The following is a 15210-nucleotide window of genomic DNA, read 5'->3' on the forward strand; positions in this document are numbered from 1 at the left end:
CTGCAGGTCCCTTTGTACCTGTAGGACAAGAAAGAATTTTTAACAATAAAATGCATGACGCTGATATAGCCACCTTTGTTGGAAGTATAATTTAATCAGTGTGGTCATTAGCCTGCATGACCATACAGATGATATTGGATGTTTCTCTTACAGATGTTGGACTTTGGAGGCTGTGAGACTAGGGGCTTGTATAATAAACAATATAGCCTCCAATAAATTGCAAGTATGCACATTAGTAAGCTGACTACTTGTACGTTTCCGGTCATAGCTGCACTCTTTTTTTTTTTTTTAACCATTAATCTGTATGTAGCCATTGGTGTTAATGTGCTGTTTAATATACAGTACTACCTTGGTTGCTGTGAAGATGCCAATCCACAACATAAAGTACCATTCCACATAATTACACTCCATTACACACAATCCCACTGCACACTATTCCTCTTACTACCACATAATTACTATCCACTTAATTCCACAGCACAACATTCCACAATATTCCACTACACAAATCCACTCCAGACCACACAATTCCACAGTTAACTAATCCAATACAATCCACATAATTCCACTACACGCCACATACATACACTCCAAAACACATAGGTAAAACACATTGACGTTTACAATGCCAATAGCTCTAACTCAAACAAATGCAAGACCTATTGCATTTCCAATGCTTGTTTTCTTTCTAGACCTTTGCTGTGTAGATTTATAGTTGTCAGATGTAACAACTTGGCTGTCTAGAGCAAGTGTTTTTCTCCAAATGCACTCTAATGCTGGGTTGGTGGCTCTAGGCGATTTTGGCTCTTTGGTGGTCCATATGACCTGGCAGGTTTGAGGTTTGGACATTTGTTTCCATAGGATAATCGTACTTAATGCTTTTATTGAAAATTATAATTGCCAGTTTGAAACAGCTGACGTAGTGAAGATTACCTGCTAGTCATGGCTCTTTACTGTGATTTTGTAGGGGATACAAAGCTACGTCTCCTGGTTGAGGTTTGAAGATGGTAATGTTGCTAGTGCTGTTAAGTTCTGGTATAGTGTTATGGGTGAATGATTACAGGCGGTTGGGTGCAAATTCTTCGCTGGGCGCCAACTGCTTTTCAATGGAGAATCTTCTATTGGGAAACAGGCTGCAGGCGTAGAACCGGAGGGTGCAGGCAGAAAACCAGTGACAGCACAGGTAAGTCGGTATGTTGGGGGTGGGGGGTCACAGAGGCACCGCTGATCAAGCTCCTCAAAGCACAGGGCCTGCATTCGAATTTCTTCTTACCGGGCCGGTTGTGTTTGGAAGGGACGCTTCAGGTTCACACTGCAGGCATCGTAGTGGAGGTCGGCCAATTCTGGATTTGGAGTTCGGATCGCTGGGAGACTTCACTGGGCAGGTGAGCTTCTCAGACTTAGGCCATGGGCGTCTGGTGCAGAGTGGGCAGGAGGTGCAGAGTGGGCAGGAGACGCAGATCCGCCTGGATCTGTAGTCCTTGAATTTGTTTTTTTTCTGGACAGGGCCGCTGTCATCAGGATATTTGAGTCTTTTTCGAAGGAAGCAGTCCTTCCAGGGTTTTCCAAGGTTGCTGGCTGTCAAAGCTAGAGACAGGCGGTATGGCTGGGGCCAAGGCAGTCATCTTCTTCAGTCTTCTCTGCAGGGTTGTCTTCTTTCTTGTTAGGTCATCACAGATCTAGTTTCCAGGTCTGGAAGAGCCACCTAAATACTACTTTTAGGGATGTTTTAGGGGAGTAGCAGGTAGGGTCAATGGGCACCTTACCTGTGGTGACTAAATCCTCAATTATGTCACCTTCCTGTGGTAGGGAGCATAGACCTAGCCCTGATTGTAGGTGTCTCCCCATCTTCAAGATGGTGGGGGACTGGAACACGGGCTTCATCCCTTCTGCCCCCCCCCCCCGCCCCTCCTCCACCTTAGGATGGGATTGGCAGAGGTGGACAATCCTCATATTCTTCTAAGTTTCACCACTGGTTTTCCTCCCAAAGTGTGGGTGTAAACCATGGGTTGCCATCTGCTGCTTGCAGTAGAAGCTGGGGGTCTCATTACAAAGGCAGCAGGCAATTGAAGCTTCCCCCTTCGAGCACTGGCCCATCCTGGGGGAGGAGGTGTGAGACCTCTGCCCAGGATGTGCTTTTTTCTGGTGCCAGAGAGCAGAGGCTCTCCACCCAGGGGTCCAGAACTGTGTGTGTGTGTCTGTCTCTGTGTCTGTCTCTGTGTCTGTCTCTGTGTCTGTCTCTGTGTCTGTCTCTGCTGCCTAAGACAGTCAGTGCGCACAACAGGGTCGATAGGTTTTCAGGGGGCACCTATGAGGTGGCCTCTGAGTACATGTTGTAATAAATCTCACATTGGCATCCGTTTAGATTTATTACAAGGAGTTGTTTGGTACCAACCACGACTGGTTTCAGTGCAGCCATCATGGTGCTGGGGAACTCGAGTTGTTGAGTTTCCAGCCCATGTACTCCTCATGGTTTCCTTGGCACTTACAATATTTAAGATTTGGCTCAAGTATTGTAGGGGCATATATACTGAGGAAGATATGCCCTCACCTGTAGTATAGTGCACCCTGCCTTAGGTCTGTAGGGCCTGCTAGAGTGGTGACTTACCTATACCTTCAGGCAGAGCTGGGTGGCATGGCATCCAGTCAGGGTGCCGTGTCGACTTTGTAGTTTTTCACTCACAGGGACATGTCCGTTGCAAGGACAGTGCTATGGTTTTAGTGAGGGGGTCCCAGGGGACCCTGGTCAGCTCCCATGCCCTAGGTACTCGGGGTACCATTTACTAGGGACTTGGAGGGTTGCAGAATTACCAAGTGTGGTATGTTTTAGGGAAGAAGCAGTGGCACAGTGGACCTGGTTTGCAGGGACCCTGTGCACTACAATCAAAACCACATCAAAACCAGGCAAAAAGTGGGTGATAACCATGTCAAAAAAGGCACTTTCTCACACCAACATTGAGAGTGTCAGACAGTCAGTATTCCTTTATTGTATAATTAATTAAAATCATTACAATATATATGTAAAAATTCAAAGGTTGTCAAAAGAGGAAAGAGATGCAATAAAAGTAAAGATGCCACTGGAGTCGAGCTATCCTGGCTGATGAGGGGTGAAACCCCGAAACCGGTCCTAGGATGCTTGTTTCCAGTCGAGGGAGGACCTGGCCTGGCAGTTCGGGCTGGACTGTTCCGATTGGGTGCCGGGTCAAAACTGATTTGCATATGGCCGGGTCCAAACTGGAATGGCATGGTGAGCAAAACAACGATGGAGTAGGCCCAGATCTCTGTACTGGGGTGAATGCATGACATTGTTCTGCATTCTGTACATCAATTGTTCTTTTTGCATTAAAACACAGGCATAAATAATTTCAAGGTTATAACACATATTATATTATTGTATTGTATTGTAATTGCATTTATATCTATCATGAACAGAGTATATGAATAAAAGCCAGCTAGTTGCTGTGCAAAATAGCTTAGCTGAACAGACGGTGCATGTGGTGCATATGTGTTAAACCCACGCGTAGACAGTCTCAATAGTATAACGCAGCTGGGGTCAATTTTAAATAGATGCCATTAAAATTTGAAAATCATAAATAGAGCATATGGCTAGATACCAGGTCATTATTGTGCAAGATAGTTTAGTTGTGCAAATAGTGCTTAAAGGGCATGTAAGCTAAATACCATGAGACAGATAAAAAGAGTATCCAAATGGATTATAAAACCAGCCATATGAAACGTTAAAACAATTAAAATTCACTCATTTGATAATGTTAATAGGAGCGTTGATCTGTCTTGTTAGTGTCTTTAAGTGACGCTTGTAGCGGGCTGATGTATTTGCCAAATTTCGCCATGGCACATGGCTCCACTAAGTTAAAAACGTTTGTTGCTTTTGTACAGGTATTTATCCTGTGTGTGAGAAACCGTGGTTTTAGCAGGGTGCGGTGGGCATTCAGTTGTGCAGGACAGCAATACAGAAAATAATTAAACGTTTCCTTTTTATAGCCGCTGAGTCTACACTTGACTATCATAGAAAGGGAGTGCAATTTTGGATTCATGTCGTTGGTCTCTAGGCACATCAACCTTACAGCCATGATTTGTTTTAAACATTTCTTTCCTACCGAGTGCTGGAGGTATGACTGTGGTCTCAAACAAGCCGATGATGAGTGGCGTATGATGTGGCCACTGCATCAAATAGTGGGGTGAACTTTAGCTTTAATTTGGGCAAATCAGTTAGCCTTGACTGCGATTTTATCTGACTTTTAAGGATAGTTTTAAGTGCTGAGTGTGAAAGCAATTTTTTGTTAAGCACAGACGTGTCTATTTGGAGAGTCTCTGCTGATTTATTTAGATAATTCGATCAAGGATTTCACTTTTGGATAAAGATCTGTTGAAGGTCTGATTTCAAGGTGTTAGGTGAGGCCTTGATAATCCTATAATAATACTTTAAGAAAGTGCTCATATTTTACCGCATTCGAGCATCCAAACCCAGTTCTAATCTCATCATGCAGCCCCTTGTGTAAAAAGTCTAAAAATCCTCTTGTATGCTTGAAGTTGTAATTTGTCAAGTATTTTAGTAAGGTTTCCAGAGAAGGCGTCTTGCCTGTAATTGAGTGATGGTAATAGGGAGGCCTGAATAACCCTTGAGAGTGTGTATTTGAGACAAATGGGTTTATTTTTAGCTGATGTTTGGAGAAACATTACTCAATTTGCACAGTATATTTAACATCGATATCTGAGTGATAAATCATGTGTATTTGGGGAGGTTTATACCTAACATTATTATTTTGGTGGCAGGGGCATTGCTGCTAATGGCTGTTATATTAGCCATGTAGAGACATTCCCCCTTGACCAAGCACTTTTTACATTAATGTTGGCAACTCTGCCTGATGAACTGAGCTGGTCACTGCTAGTAATCTTGCATATGGTGGCCACTAATGTAATCTTGTCTGATGCAGTCACTATTACAACACTAACAGTGTTTGTATTGTAGGATGATTTTCATTGAACATATAAAGCGCTTATTACTAAAAAGATTAGAGACCCCTTTGAGTATAGCAATGATTTGATTATATGGAGATTAGAGGAGTGCATGTAGTGGTTTGAACTGACAGAATGATGAGGGTGAATTTTCTAGGTTGTGTGTAGAGGGAGAAGAGCTATTCTTTTTAAAGGGTCTATATTGATTTTCAACATAGTAGTAACATTTAATAAACGGCATACTACTCAATTGATAGGGTGCTCTAATGTTAACATTTTATGAGAGCCTTAACCTTTCACATTTTGTAGTCATTCTACTTCTTTGTCTTCTATCCATTAAACAAGCATTTTGAGTAGTCTTTCCTTTCAGTTGACTTTTTTTGTTAATAATTTTTTTTCTCTTAACATACATATGATCTTATTACAATCAGTCATGCTGTTCTGATATCCGAAGGGTATGGCAGTGCTGTGGCCTTTGACTTCCAAGTCTCTAAATTGTCCTGTAGTTTCTCTTCGGTTCTTGTCATTTTTTTTATAATTTCTTATTGAAGTGTCCATTCATTTATATATTTGACCCAGTCATCAAGTTTAGACACAACAGAACATAACCAATATCTCACAATGTGCGTTTTGCCCACTAACAACAATGGTCCAAGTTTCTTTTTTCTTTTGGATTTTGTACAAATGGCACTAGTGAGTTTTTGCGTTTTCTGCATATCTTTCTAAAATCTGACACCAATAATCCACTATTTTCTCACAGTCACACATTGAATGAAACAAGATGGCTCCTGGCACTCTACATTTAGGACAAATCGTGTTTTTCATTGGATCAAATTTCTGAAGCATTGCCGGTGTTATATGCGCTCCCTGAATAACTTGGAATTGGATGAGCAACATGAACATTGTGTTGTAGCATGCTCAATGAACAACAGCTCATGGTATTGCATCCGTGAACTGCTTTCCACAGTCTGTTTCCATTTTGGATGCTCTTTTATTTGCTGTTTAGGAGTGCCAGCTCTAACTGTTACCTACAAAGTGTGTTGAATGAAGGTTACATAAAAGAGGGGAGCAGGACACCAGAGGACTAGGAACAGGGCTGCTTGGGCTCTTCCTGTGATCTTTGGAGGTCTTTCACCAGTCAACAAGGTGTCAAACGTCACTGTTGGGACACACATTTTAAAATCTCATGAATTTAGATGAGTTCAGTATTCTGAGAGATTTTATTCCTGTGCTTCCTACAAAAAAAGCTGTAGTGTCTTTCAAAAAACACTTTGTTGCAGACCTTTGTAGGGAAACCAGGTGGCTACTTGATTTTCTTTTTGAAAGCAATGCAAGGAATACTTTTTGAATGCGTATTGTGGGAATATCCAGCTTTCAAGAGGGAGATGTCTGTTCCTGCTGCATATGTGGAAGTCGTTGGTTAACCAGTAGACCGGAAACCCCATGCCAAGGTTATTGTTATCTCTCTGTCCCTGATTTTTCTGGGGCCCCCTCAGTGTTTTTAGGACTCTCATCCACTGGGGTTACCAATGGCATGCTTCATCATAAAGTCCTTGTGCAGATTCCTATTGTTTCTGAATGGGCACTGCCTTAAAGATCATGGGAGGTCTTTGAGGGATCCAGAATAAAATTACATATTGTGCCCTTGTAAAGTGTTTAATGGAAGGACACCATGGCAATATTAAAAACAAAATGGGCATTCTAATTGAGAACATTAGAATCTCTAGTGTCTGTGGGTCAACATGTTTCAGCCACATCAGTGCCTCTCAAGGTCATGTGGCTTTCATCAGTACCAACTCAGTATCCCAGTGTATCTTTAAGTTTAGGTTATTTTATGTATGTCTGTCAATGCCCACTATTTGTGGATATCACCTATCAGTCATGCCCCAATACAGGCTGGCATTCCACATATACAAACCCTCCTTAATTACTCTGAAGTAGGGTATCTGTGGGTCAAGAGAGACTAATTATTAAACATCATATGGTTATATGTATATTTTTGTGTGTCACACGATGGGCACTGCAATATGAGGGTTATCAAATTGTGGTGGTTTTTGTGACATATGTGCAGTCTTTTGGACTGAATAAATATTACGTTTTATCACAGTGTTCTTCCTAAAAAGCACATGCATCTTTCAAGTTTTTCCCATAAATTGTTCTTACGGTTATAAATAGCTCTTCTCCAGTATTGTATATTTTATAGATTCACATGCTTAAATCTTCCCCGTTGTCATGGTGGTAGTCCCACGGGAACAGTAAAATAGCCTGGCCTGGGTCCGATCTGACACTCTGGCTCACGAAGTCGCGTCTCAGGCAGAAGCACAAGCTACGGCGGCTGCTTGATGTGCCCCAGCGCGCCACTATGCCTGTGTCTCATGGGCGTTTCATTAACCTGCTTCGCGGGCACCCTCTGTGGCGCGGTCCAGGGGGCCCCTGTTTTCAGGCAGGTCTCACTTTGTCTTCACGCACTACAAGCCTGGCTTCCACTCCTTGAGCTCCGTCGGGTCCCTGGTGGTGCGGCCTACAACACTGGTGTTGGGCCTCTCTACTCTATGTGCGAGTATTGTCTATTTCCCCCCCATGACTCCATACAGTGCTGCAGGGCCTCTGATTATGTTGCCTCCGCCTTCAGCGGGGGGCAGGTTCTCCCCTGCTAGTCTCTTCACCTCGCTGTAGCTTCGCAGCACTTTCCGGAGCTCTCCGTTCCACCCTGGGCTCTGAACGCGGGACTCCTTACGTGTGTCTTGCAGGTGCGCCGGCAACGGCCGCCCGCCGAGCCTTTTCAGCTGCCAGCACCGGGGGGGCTGTTCGTCTGCGCCGCTACGTGCCTTCCCCCAGCTGGCGCCTGCCCAGTACTCTACACCTGCGCGGCAGCGGTCTTTCGTTTTCCGCTCGCATGCACCCTGCTGAGGCCTCAGACATCTGTTCCCCCCTACTATCCATGTTTTCTTGAGCTCACGATATGCAGCTGCAGTTGTTCACCAGTCCGCCGCCTCCATTTTCGTGCCGAAATGGCGTGGGATTGCAGGAATATACAGGATAACCGATGGATTAACAGCAGAGCTCTAGCAGCTCACATCTGTCATGTTGGCTTGCTAGAAAGATACAGATTAACACAACCAAAGAATTTGTAAATTATACAGAAAAAAAGAAAGGAGAAAAAGAAAATCAACATAATTTCCTGAAATGTTTTTTTCAAAGCATACCAATAAACAATATGACAAAAATACTTAGAAACTTTTTAGACCAGTGATACCCCTACACAAATTAAATTATTGTATAAATATAGAAAATGTATTTGAACAATTAAGAATAATAACAGTACGACGATAATGGCGCTCAACAAGTTACACAAACAAAATGTTGGCTTGCTAGCCACTCCCCCGTCTGTAGGTCTTCCATAGGGGAGACTTGCATATATTACTTAAGGGAAGTGATGGCTTTCCCAGTAGGTGTAATGGCTAAGTCGAACTGGCATTGTCACACACTGTCCTTTCAGTCTTCAGTGGCAGGCTGTGATCCATTTTGTCTCTGTCACATGCAGGCTGGCATAAACAGTGCTGCAGCTCTGGGTGAACACTCCGCCTTATATGCCTTAGGTACCTGGGCTTCCACATACTAGGGACTTATAAGTAAGCCAGTACTTACCAATTGTGTGTATACAATTCAACATACCTTGGTATAGGGTTAGAACACTGGCACTGAGGTCTGGTTAGCATGCCTTAGTGCACTCTCCGAGTCGAAAAACCAGCAGCATCAGTCCATAAATGTGGGGGCGAACATGCAAAAAGAGGCATTTGTTTACACCAACATTCAGTGGCGAAGACTCCATCCCTTCCATGTGGAGAGGCAGAGGTTACCGCATGTCCTGCGAGATAACTAAGATGATTCCAGTTTGTCCTTTGCCATCTCTGCCTAAAGCACTCCCCTTCATGGGCAGAGTATGGGATCAGAGCCCCAATTTGGCTTCAAGCGAAATTTAGCAGAATTATGACTTTTGGCCCATTTGAGAACACCAGAAAACCAGATCTGCCCATTAACACTGTGCTGGCTGACTGGGGATGTGGGCAGAAATGTGGAGGAGAGTCGGCATAAGTGGAACTGTGGAGGGTCTAAGGCTGTATATGTTGTGATGGAAGCTGTATATTATGACTGCAGTGCCTGGATATGAGTGACCGGATATAAATATCTTCTGCTGGTGGGGCTGTTGCAGCTTCTAGACTTCATCAAGATAAACCCTAAGGTTCAGAAGGGATGCAAAAAAGCAAGAATATGCAGTATTTTTGTGATGGATTCTGCATCACGTTTTGAAGATAGTGGTGCAGATACTGGCAGTATGCACATTAAACGTGGAGAATGCCTATCCCCGGGGGAATTGTTGATTCTAGTGGTGCTTCAGTAGCCAAAGCACAGAACTGAGTTAATTGGTTTGAAGGTATCAATCATTGATGCCACTCTTCTCTCCCTGGACAAGCGATTAATCAAAATATAGCATCTTATCACGAGGGATTCTCACCCATAGTCCTCTGTAGCGCTATCAGATGAATGGGTGCAACCCCATTGCCTTTGCGTAGGTTGCTAGTATTGCAGATGATCTGTTTTTAATACCCGATAGTCTTTGGAGGGCTGAATGTGACCAGTAAACATTTGACTCGTGTGTGCCTGTACAATACTGGAACAGTGTTTCTCGAGCAGGTCCATCTAGTAGACTCCTCTTTCCATATTGTGTTTCAGAAAGCTTACAAGCTTAAAACATTCTAAAGGGAGTGCCAAACTTATTTCTTGGTGCACCCTTAGAAAGAGACAGAGCTATGTGTGTAATGGTTACTTAAAAAGCGGCATCACTAGGCTTTAAAAGATTCTGACCGCTCTGTGTTAACCAGATTTGCAACAAATCAAAAATGAGTTAATAGTTCTGCTGGTTGGCATCCAACAATGGTCATGTTCCACTTCTTGTGCCTCAGAGCATATTTTTGCAGGTGGAAGGAGAAATCCTGGAGAAAAAGCAGAAGGCCTGGGAGCATTACTTGGAGAGCAGCCATGGAGACGGGAATTTCTGCCTAATTCGTTGGTCAAGTTGTATGTAGGCAGCTTGGCACACAGTGAAATGCACCTCCTTTAGCTGTGAACATTGGTGTGGCAGAGGAATGTATGCAGTAGGTTAAAGTTGTGGCGACTATTATGAACGAGATTTATCACCCTTTCTACTCTGACTATTGTCTTTTTTTGGGAGGCGTTTGACTGCTTGTGCTTAAAATTACCTCATAGGCTATTTTGTTGACATCTGTGAGCAGCCTCCATAAAATGATTAAAACAAAACAAGATTTTTAAGTGACTTCCCTTCAACACCTGCAGAACCGTCAACCAGGCCCTTCTCACCTGCAGGTTGGACTACAGAAAAGCACTTGCATAGGAATCCTAGTGCAACTGACCAGAAGACTCCAGACAATGCACAATTCAATTGCCAGACTCTCACTCAGACTCCATCCTCAACCCACCCCCTCACCTACATCATCCACACCTCAGAGACCTTCACTGGCTTTCCATTCACATACTTCCGCTTTTCAAACTCCTCACGCACACATACAAAGCCTTGCTCAACATCGTCCACACGTACCTAAACAATCACATTAACTTTCACACAACTACCCAACACTTCTCAGCTGGACTCCTACTCGCACACATCTCCTGTATATGCATACCTCACACCCAAAGCCTGGAATGATGTACCCCTGCACATCAGAGCCACCGTCTCAGTTCTTGAATTTCACAAGAAACTGAAGACATTGCTCTTCATGTAGTGTAGGCCCTGGCTTGGTCCACGCTGCTCCTGCTTTTCAGGGCCAGAATACCCTCCTGGGTGAGTTGTGCGCTCTACAAATTGACATGATTTTCAGTTTCTTTACTCATTCAGAAATTAGGTTTGTCATTCAAATTCTGTATTGTTTTAGAAACGTGCATTGTTCAATGGCAGTGTGTGTGTGTGAAAAAAAATAATTAAAGACCTGGCCGAATTCTGCAAAATAGAGTTATAATTTCAGTGCATAAAGCAGCTTCTTTTGTATCGTGTGGAGTAGAAGAGGCTTCTTAAACATTTTCAGGGAGTATTTATTATTTTTACAGTAACTCCCTCACATATAGAAATGGATAACTTTAATAATTTTTTTCAGAGATGTATGTTAAGCAAATTGCTTTATTTCTCAAGAAAATAGACATTAAAAGAGCAGCTTGATCTTTTTCAATTCGAGACCATAATTCAGTATCTTTAACAATTTAGTTGTTCTAGATGTTAGAACTTTTTTGTGCATTCTATTTAAAATACTTCCATTATGTATTCTCTGAATTTCTTGCTTTTTGTAATCAAACAATGTTTCTTTCTTTTTTTTAATTTTTATTTAATGAATGTGTAGCATAAGTGACTTCCTTTCCTTTTGAAGTACAATATGGAGTAAAATCCTGGCATCTTTTCTGTTTCAGATTGCTCATTGAGGATGTATGGTTCCTGCCTGACGAGATTTGCTTTTAAAACCAGTGACCTTAATATTGATGTAAAATTTCCCTCTAAGGTAAGTGAATCAGTCTAAAAGCATCTTTGTTAACTGTGTGAGCTAATCTTTAATTGTATATTTAACAAAGCCTGAAGCCAATTGCAGAGCTACGCTTTTGACCATCATGTGTTATAGCACTACGACATACATAATTTCTGTTATTTTTCCTCTAAATTGGAATTTTATCCCTCACCGGTACAACTGTAGTTTTAGTGTAAATTGGAAGTAAATAGTTTTGTGAATATGGCTGTGTAAATTTTTAAATTACTTTAAGAGTTTCCCAATCAAAACTATACCAACACTTTATAGCTGGTAGGAGAACCTGCAACCTCTCCTGAATAGTGCCCAGAGATCACTTTAGGCTGTCAACCTGATATGCTTTCTATCTTTTTTCGTTAAATCCTTTATTTCAGCCTCATGCACTAGTCTGATCTCCATCCACATCCAGGCTTTTAATTCTTCATGTTTCAACATGAGCATTACAGATTTTAGTTAGGTAATCGAGGGATTGGTTGTGGAGGCGTTCGCCCATAACTGTCTATTAGCCCTTTTAATTGGGCTACCCAGCATTTGAATTCATTGCATTTTTCAGGTTTATGAATTACAAATCAGCAGAAGTAATGTCAATACAATTGGTTCTGTTTAAAGGGAAACCAATTTGTGAATGCACTTGACAAAATGGTGAAAGTTTGGTCCACTGTGTTTTGCCTATTACTATCCTTTTTTAGTAGAGGACCACAATGGGATCTGAGACGCTATTTAAGTTGGGTAACTGTACATGCATGCCCTTCAGGCATTCTCTGTCTTCACCACATTATATGCCCTGAATGGATTACATAATTTCTTTAATCATTTTAGCTAGTCAGATAGCAAAACTCACTAAAGTTGATGTTGCCAGTCGATATTGACAATAAAAATGGACCATGGTTTACAAGTGCATATAGAACAATCAACTTACATTTTTTGCTTATACTTTCCCACCATCCTTTTTTGATGGAACTCGCGTTAACTACACATGATTGTATTTCCAAAATGGGTTTTGTAAATGATCAAGTATCCCTTACCTATGAACCCTTTTGTCTTTTTCTTCTCTTTCTTCCAGTCTTTGCCCTCAAGATCTGTTTTCTCTACCTTGTGTCACTTGCTGCCTCCATCATTTTTCCTTTAGACCAAGAATGCCATTAGCACTATACTGGTATCGGACAGCATATCCTGTTTCTATTTTCCTCTTTTTACTCTGTACCTTTTATGCCCCATCCTGCTTTCTCATACCACCATCGACCTTAAAGGGACAACATAAGGACTATAAATAGGATAAAGCTAAATGCATTTTGTGAGAGCTGTACCTACCGCCGCAACTGGTTAAACCCCTAGAATATTTGGGGTAAAGTTAATTTTGGGATACCACAATGTCTCTATCATCGCTGTTACTGGGAACGGATAGTCCTCCAAAGCACCTCAGTTCATGTACATCTGTCTGTCAACAGCCCCAACTCATCTTCTAAACCACTTCCTGTAGTCTGTACCAGACTTTATTTCTATTATGAACTACCTCAATCCATTATCAATTTCTCCACTCCCATGCAAAACCTAACAAAAGGTCATCCAGATTTCAACACCACTACAGAGCCTTATATTTGGCAACCGTGCACCACACAAAGGCTGAGAACAGTAACCATCACCTCTCTATTTTCTATTTCTTACCCTCCACAAACGTAGGTCCTCTGCATCCAGAGCCCCCTCTTCTTTTCTCTAATGCCTCTCAAATATACTCATACAAAGACTCCAGATTACCCAGAATGCCACCACCAGACTCGTCCTCGATATCCCCTGCAGCGCACACACCACCATCCCACCTCAGAGAGCTACATGGTCTACCCATCCAGAAGCGCTGCAAATTCAAACTGCTCTTCCACGCCTACAAAGCCCCCCACAACGCTTACCTTAACCACTGCCTTATTTTCCACCATCCAACAAGGCAACTGCCCTCAGCCACACTCTACCTCGCGCAGATGACATGCATCCGCAGAAGCAAAACAGGGGGACACTCTTTTTCCTACATTGCTGCCAAAACCTGAAACAACCTTCCCCATCAAATCAGTCCCTCTTCATCTCTACTCGAGTGCCGCAAGAAACTGAAGACCTGGCCGTTCAACTAGGAGCTTCTGTCAGCCTACACATCTGCCTGGATACCCTCTTGGGGGATAAGTGCACTATACACTGCTGCCAACAGAAGCAATCAAATCCAGTCCCAGACCTCGAATAAGCTGCACACAGTGGGAGAACCGCTGGGAAGCTGGTCGGACAGCTGTGCACTTGGCACAGCAGAGCAATTGCTAAGATATAGGGACGGGCCCCCACATGCCCTTGTCCCACTATCGCTGCTAATTAGTACCCTGCCACCCATGGACTAGGGCCTGCACAACTGGGGCCTTACCAGATTGTCAGGGTGTCCCTTCCCCCACGGGATCTTTGATGCAGGCTGGGTCATCTGTGTCCTTAACCCAGGGTGACGACGGAGGTGAACTTAACTCAAATGCGATGGGATTCCCCTCCTCCTTGCCCCAAATGCGAAACTAGACTTCTTGGGTTGGCCTGGCCCCGAGTAGAACCTCAGCACATATTGACAGCAATGTTCTGGGCCCGGAGACTGGTGCTCTACCATGGCAGTGGCACTGGGAGGAAAGATCACTCAGTGAAGGACATACTAATGAGATCCTCGGGGTCCTGGCGGAGGATGTCAAACAGTCACAGCTACACCAAATGTCACCAGAGGGTGATGGGGGTATGCGGAGTATACGTTAACAAGAACATTCATTGAGGCTCTCTTTGCTTCCCTACGGGGTACATCTAATCAGTAAATCTTTTGCAGGACCTCAAGGATGTCAAGCATGATCTGGCACAGTCGGGCAACAGAGTGTTCTCACTCGAAGACGACAAGACAGTGCGGGGTGAGGACGTTGAGAACCTGCGACAGGAGCTCCTGTGCCTACAGCAACAGCAAGCATCGCTACAAGGTCAATGCAGAGGACCTTGCGATCCGCTCCCGAGAAGCAATATCCATAGCCGAGGAGCACCGCCAGGGGCAGAAGGAGCGGATATCATGAACTATGTAGAGGCCCTCTTCCGCCACCTGTTGGACCCATTGGAGATTACAATACAGTTTGACCAAGTACGGGTGCCGTATGGGAATCCTGCGGACATTCATAGATGCGTCCACAGCTTCCAACTCAAAGCTTTTTGTGCAAAGTGAGACCTGCCCTCCCCAGTACAATTTCGAGGCTTAAAAATAGCGCTGTATCAAGACCTTGTAGCCCCGACGATCCATAAATGCAGAAGTTTCCTTCTCGGAAGGGACAGTCAGACTAGTGGCTCCTGGTAGGGAGATGGCGCTTCCCAAAACTATGACCCTGGAAAGGAAAGCGGTAATTGATAGCCTAGCCCTGACAGCGTTGAAGGGGGAACCAACCTGGTAGGCCCCAGTAATGAGGCCCAGTTGCACCGTTGAAGCGCACCACACGCACACTATCTGCGACGGGAGAGCCAGAGCCGCTGCTGCAGACCATCGGATGCTGACCACCAGGACCCCTGTCCCGGGATCAACCAAAAGACCAGCCCGAGGACTCACAGTATTTACTGGACTGTTTTATTGTTCCCAAGTTAATCTGATGGAGGTTCATACAGG

At 43.6% G+C, this 15210-nt stretch overlaps 1 protein-coding gene across 2 annotated transcripts in view; it reads left to right on the plus strand.

Moving 5' to 3' along the window:
- Window positions 1-15210, plus strand: part of TUT4 (terminal uridylyl transferase 4) — a 1269543-nt gene that overhangs the window by 249086 nt on the left and 1005247 nt on the right. For both annotated transcript variants that reach the window (XM_085602613.1, XM_085602614.1), the window contains exon 7: window positions 11455-11543. In XM_085602613.1, the coding sequence (XP_085458739.1) occupies window positions 11455-11543 (89 nt within the window). The remainder of the gene's footprint in view (window positions 1-11454; window positions 11544-15210) is intronic.

The sequence above is a fragment of the Triturus cristatus genome, chromosome 4_2 (assembly GCF_964204655.1).
Source record: "Triturus cristatus chromosome 4_2, aTriCri1.1, whole genome shotgun sequence".
Lineage (NCBI taxonomy): Eukaryota > Metazoa > Chordata > Amphibia > Caudata > Salamandridae > Triturus > Triturus cristatus.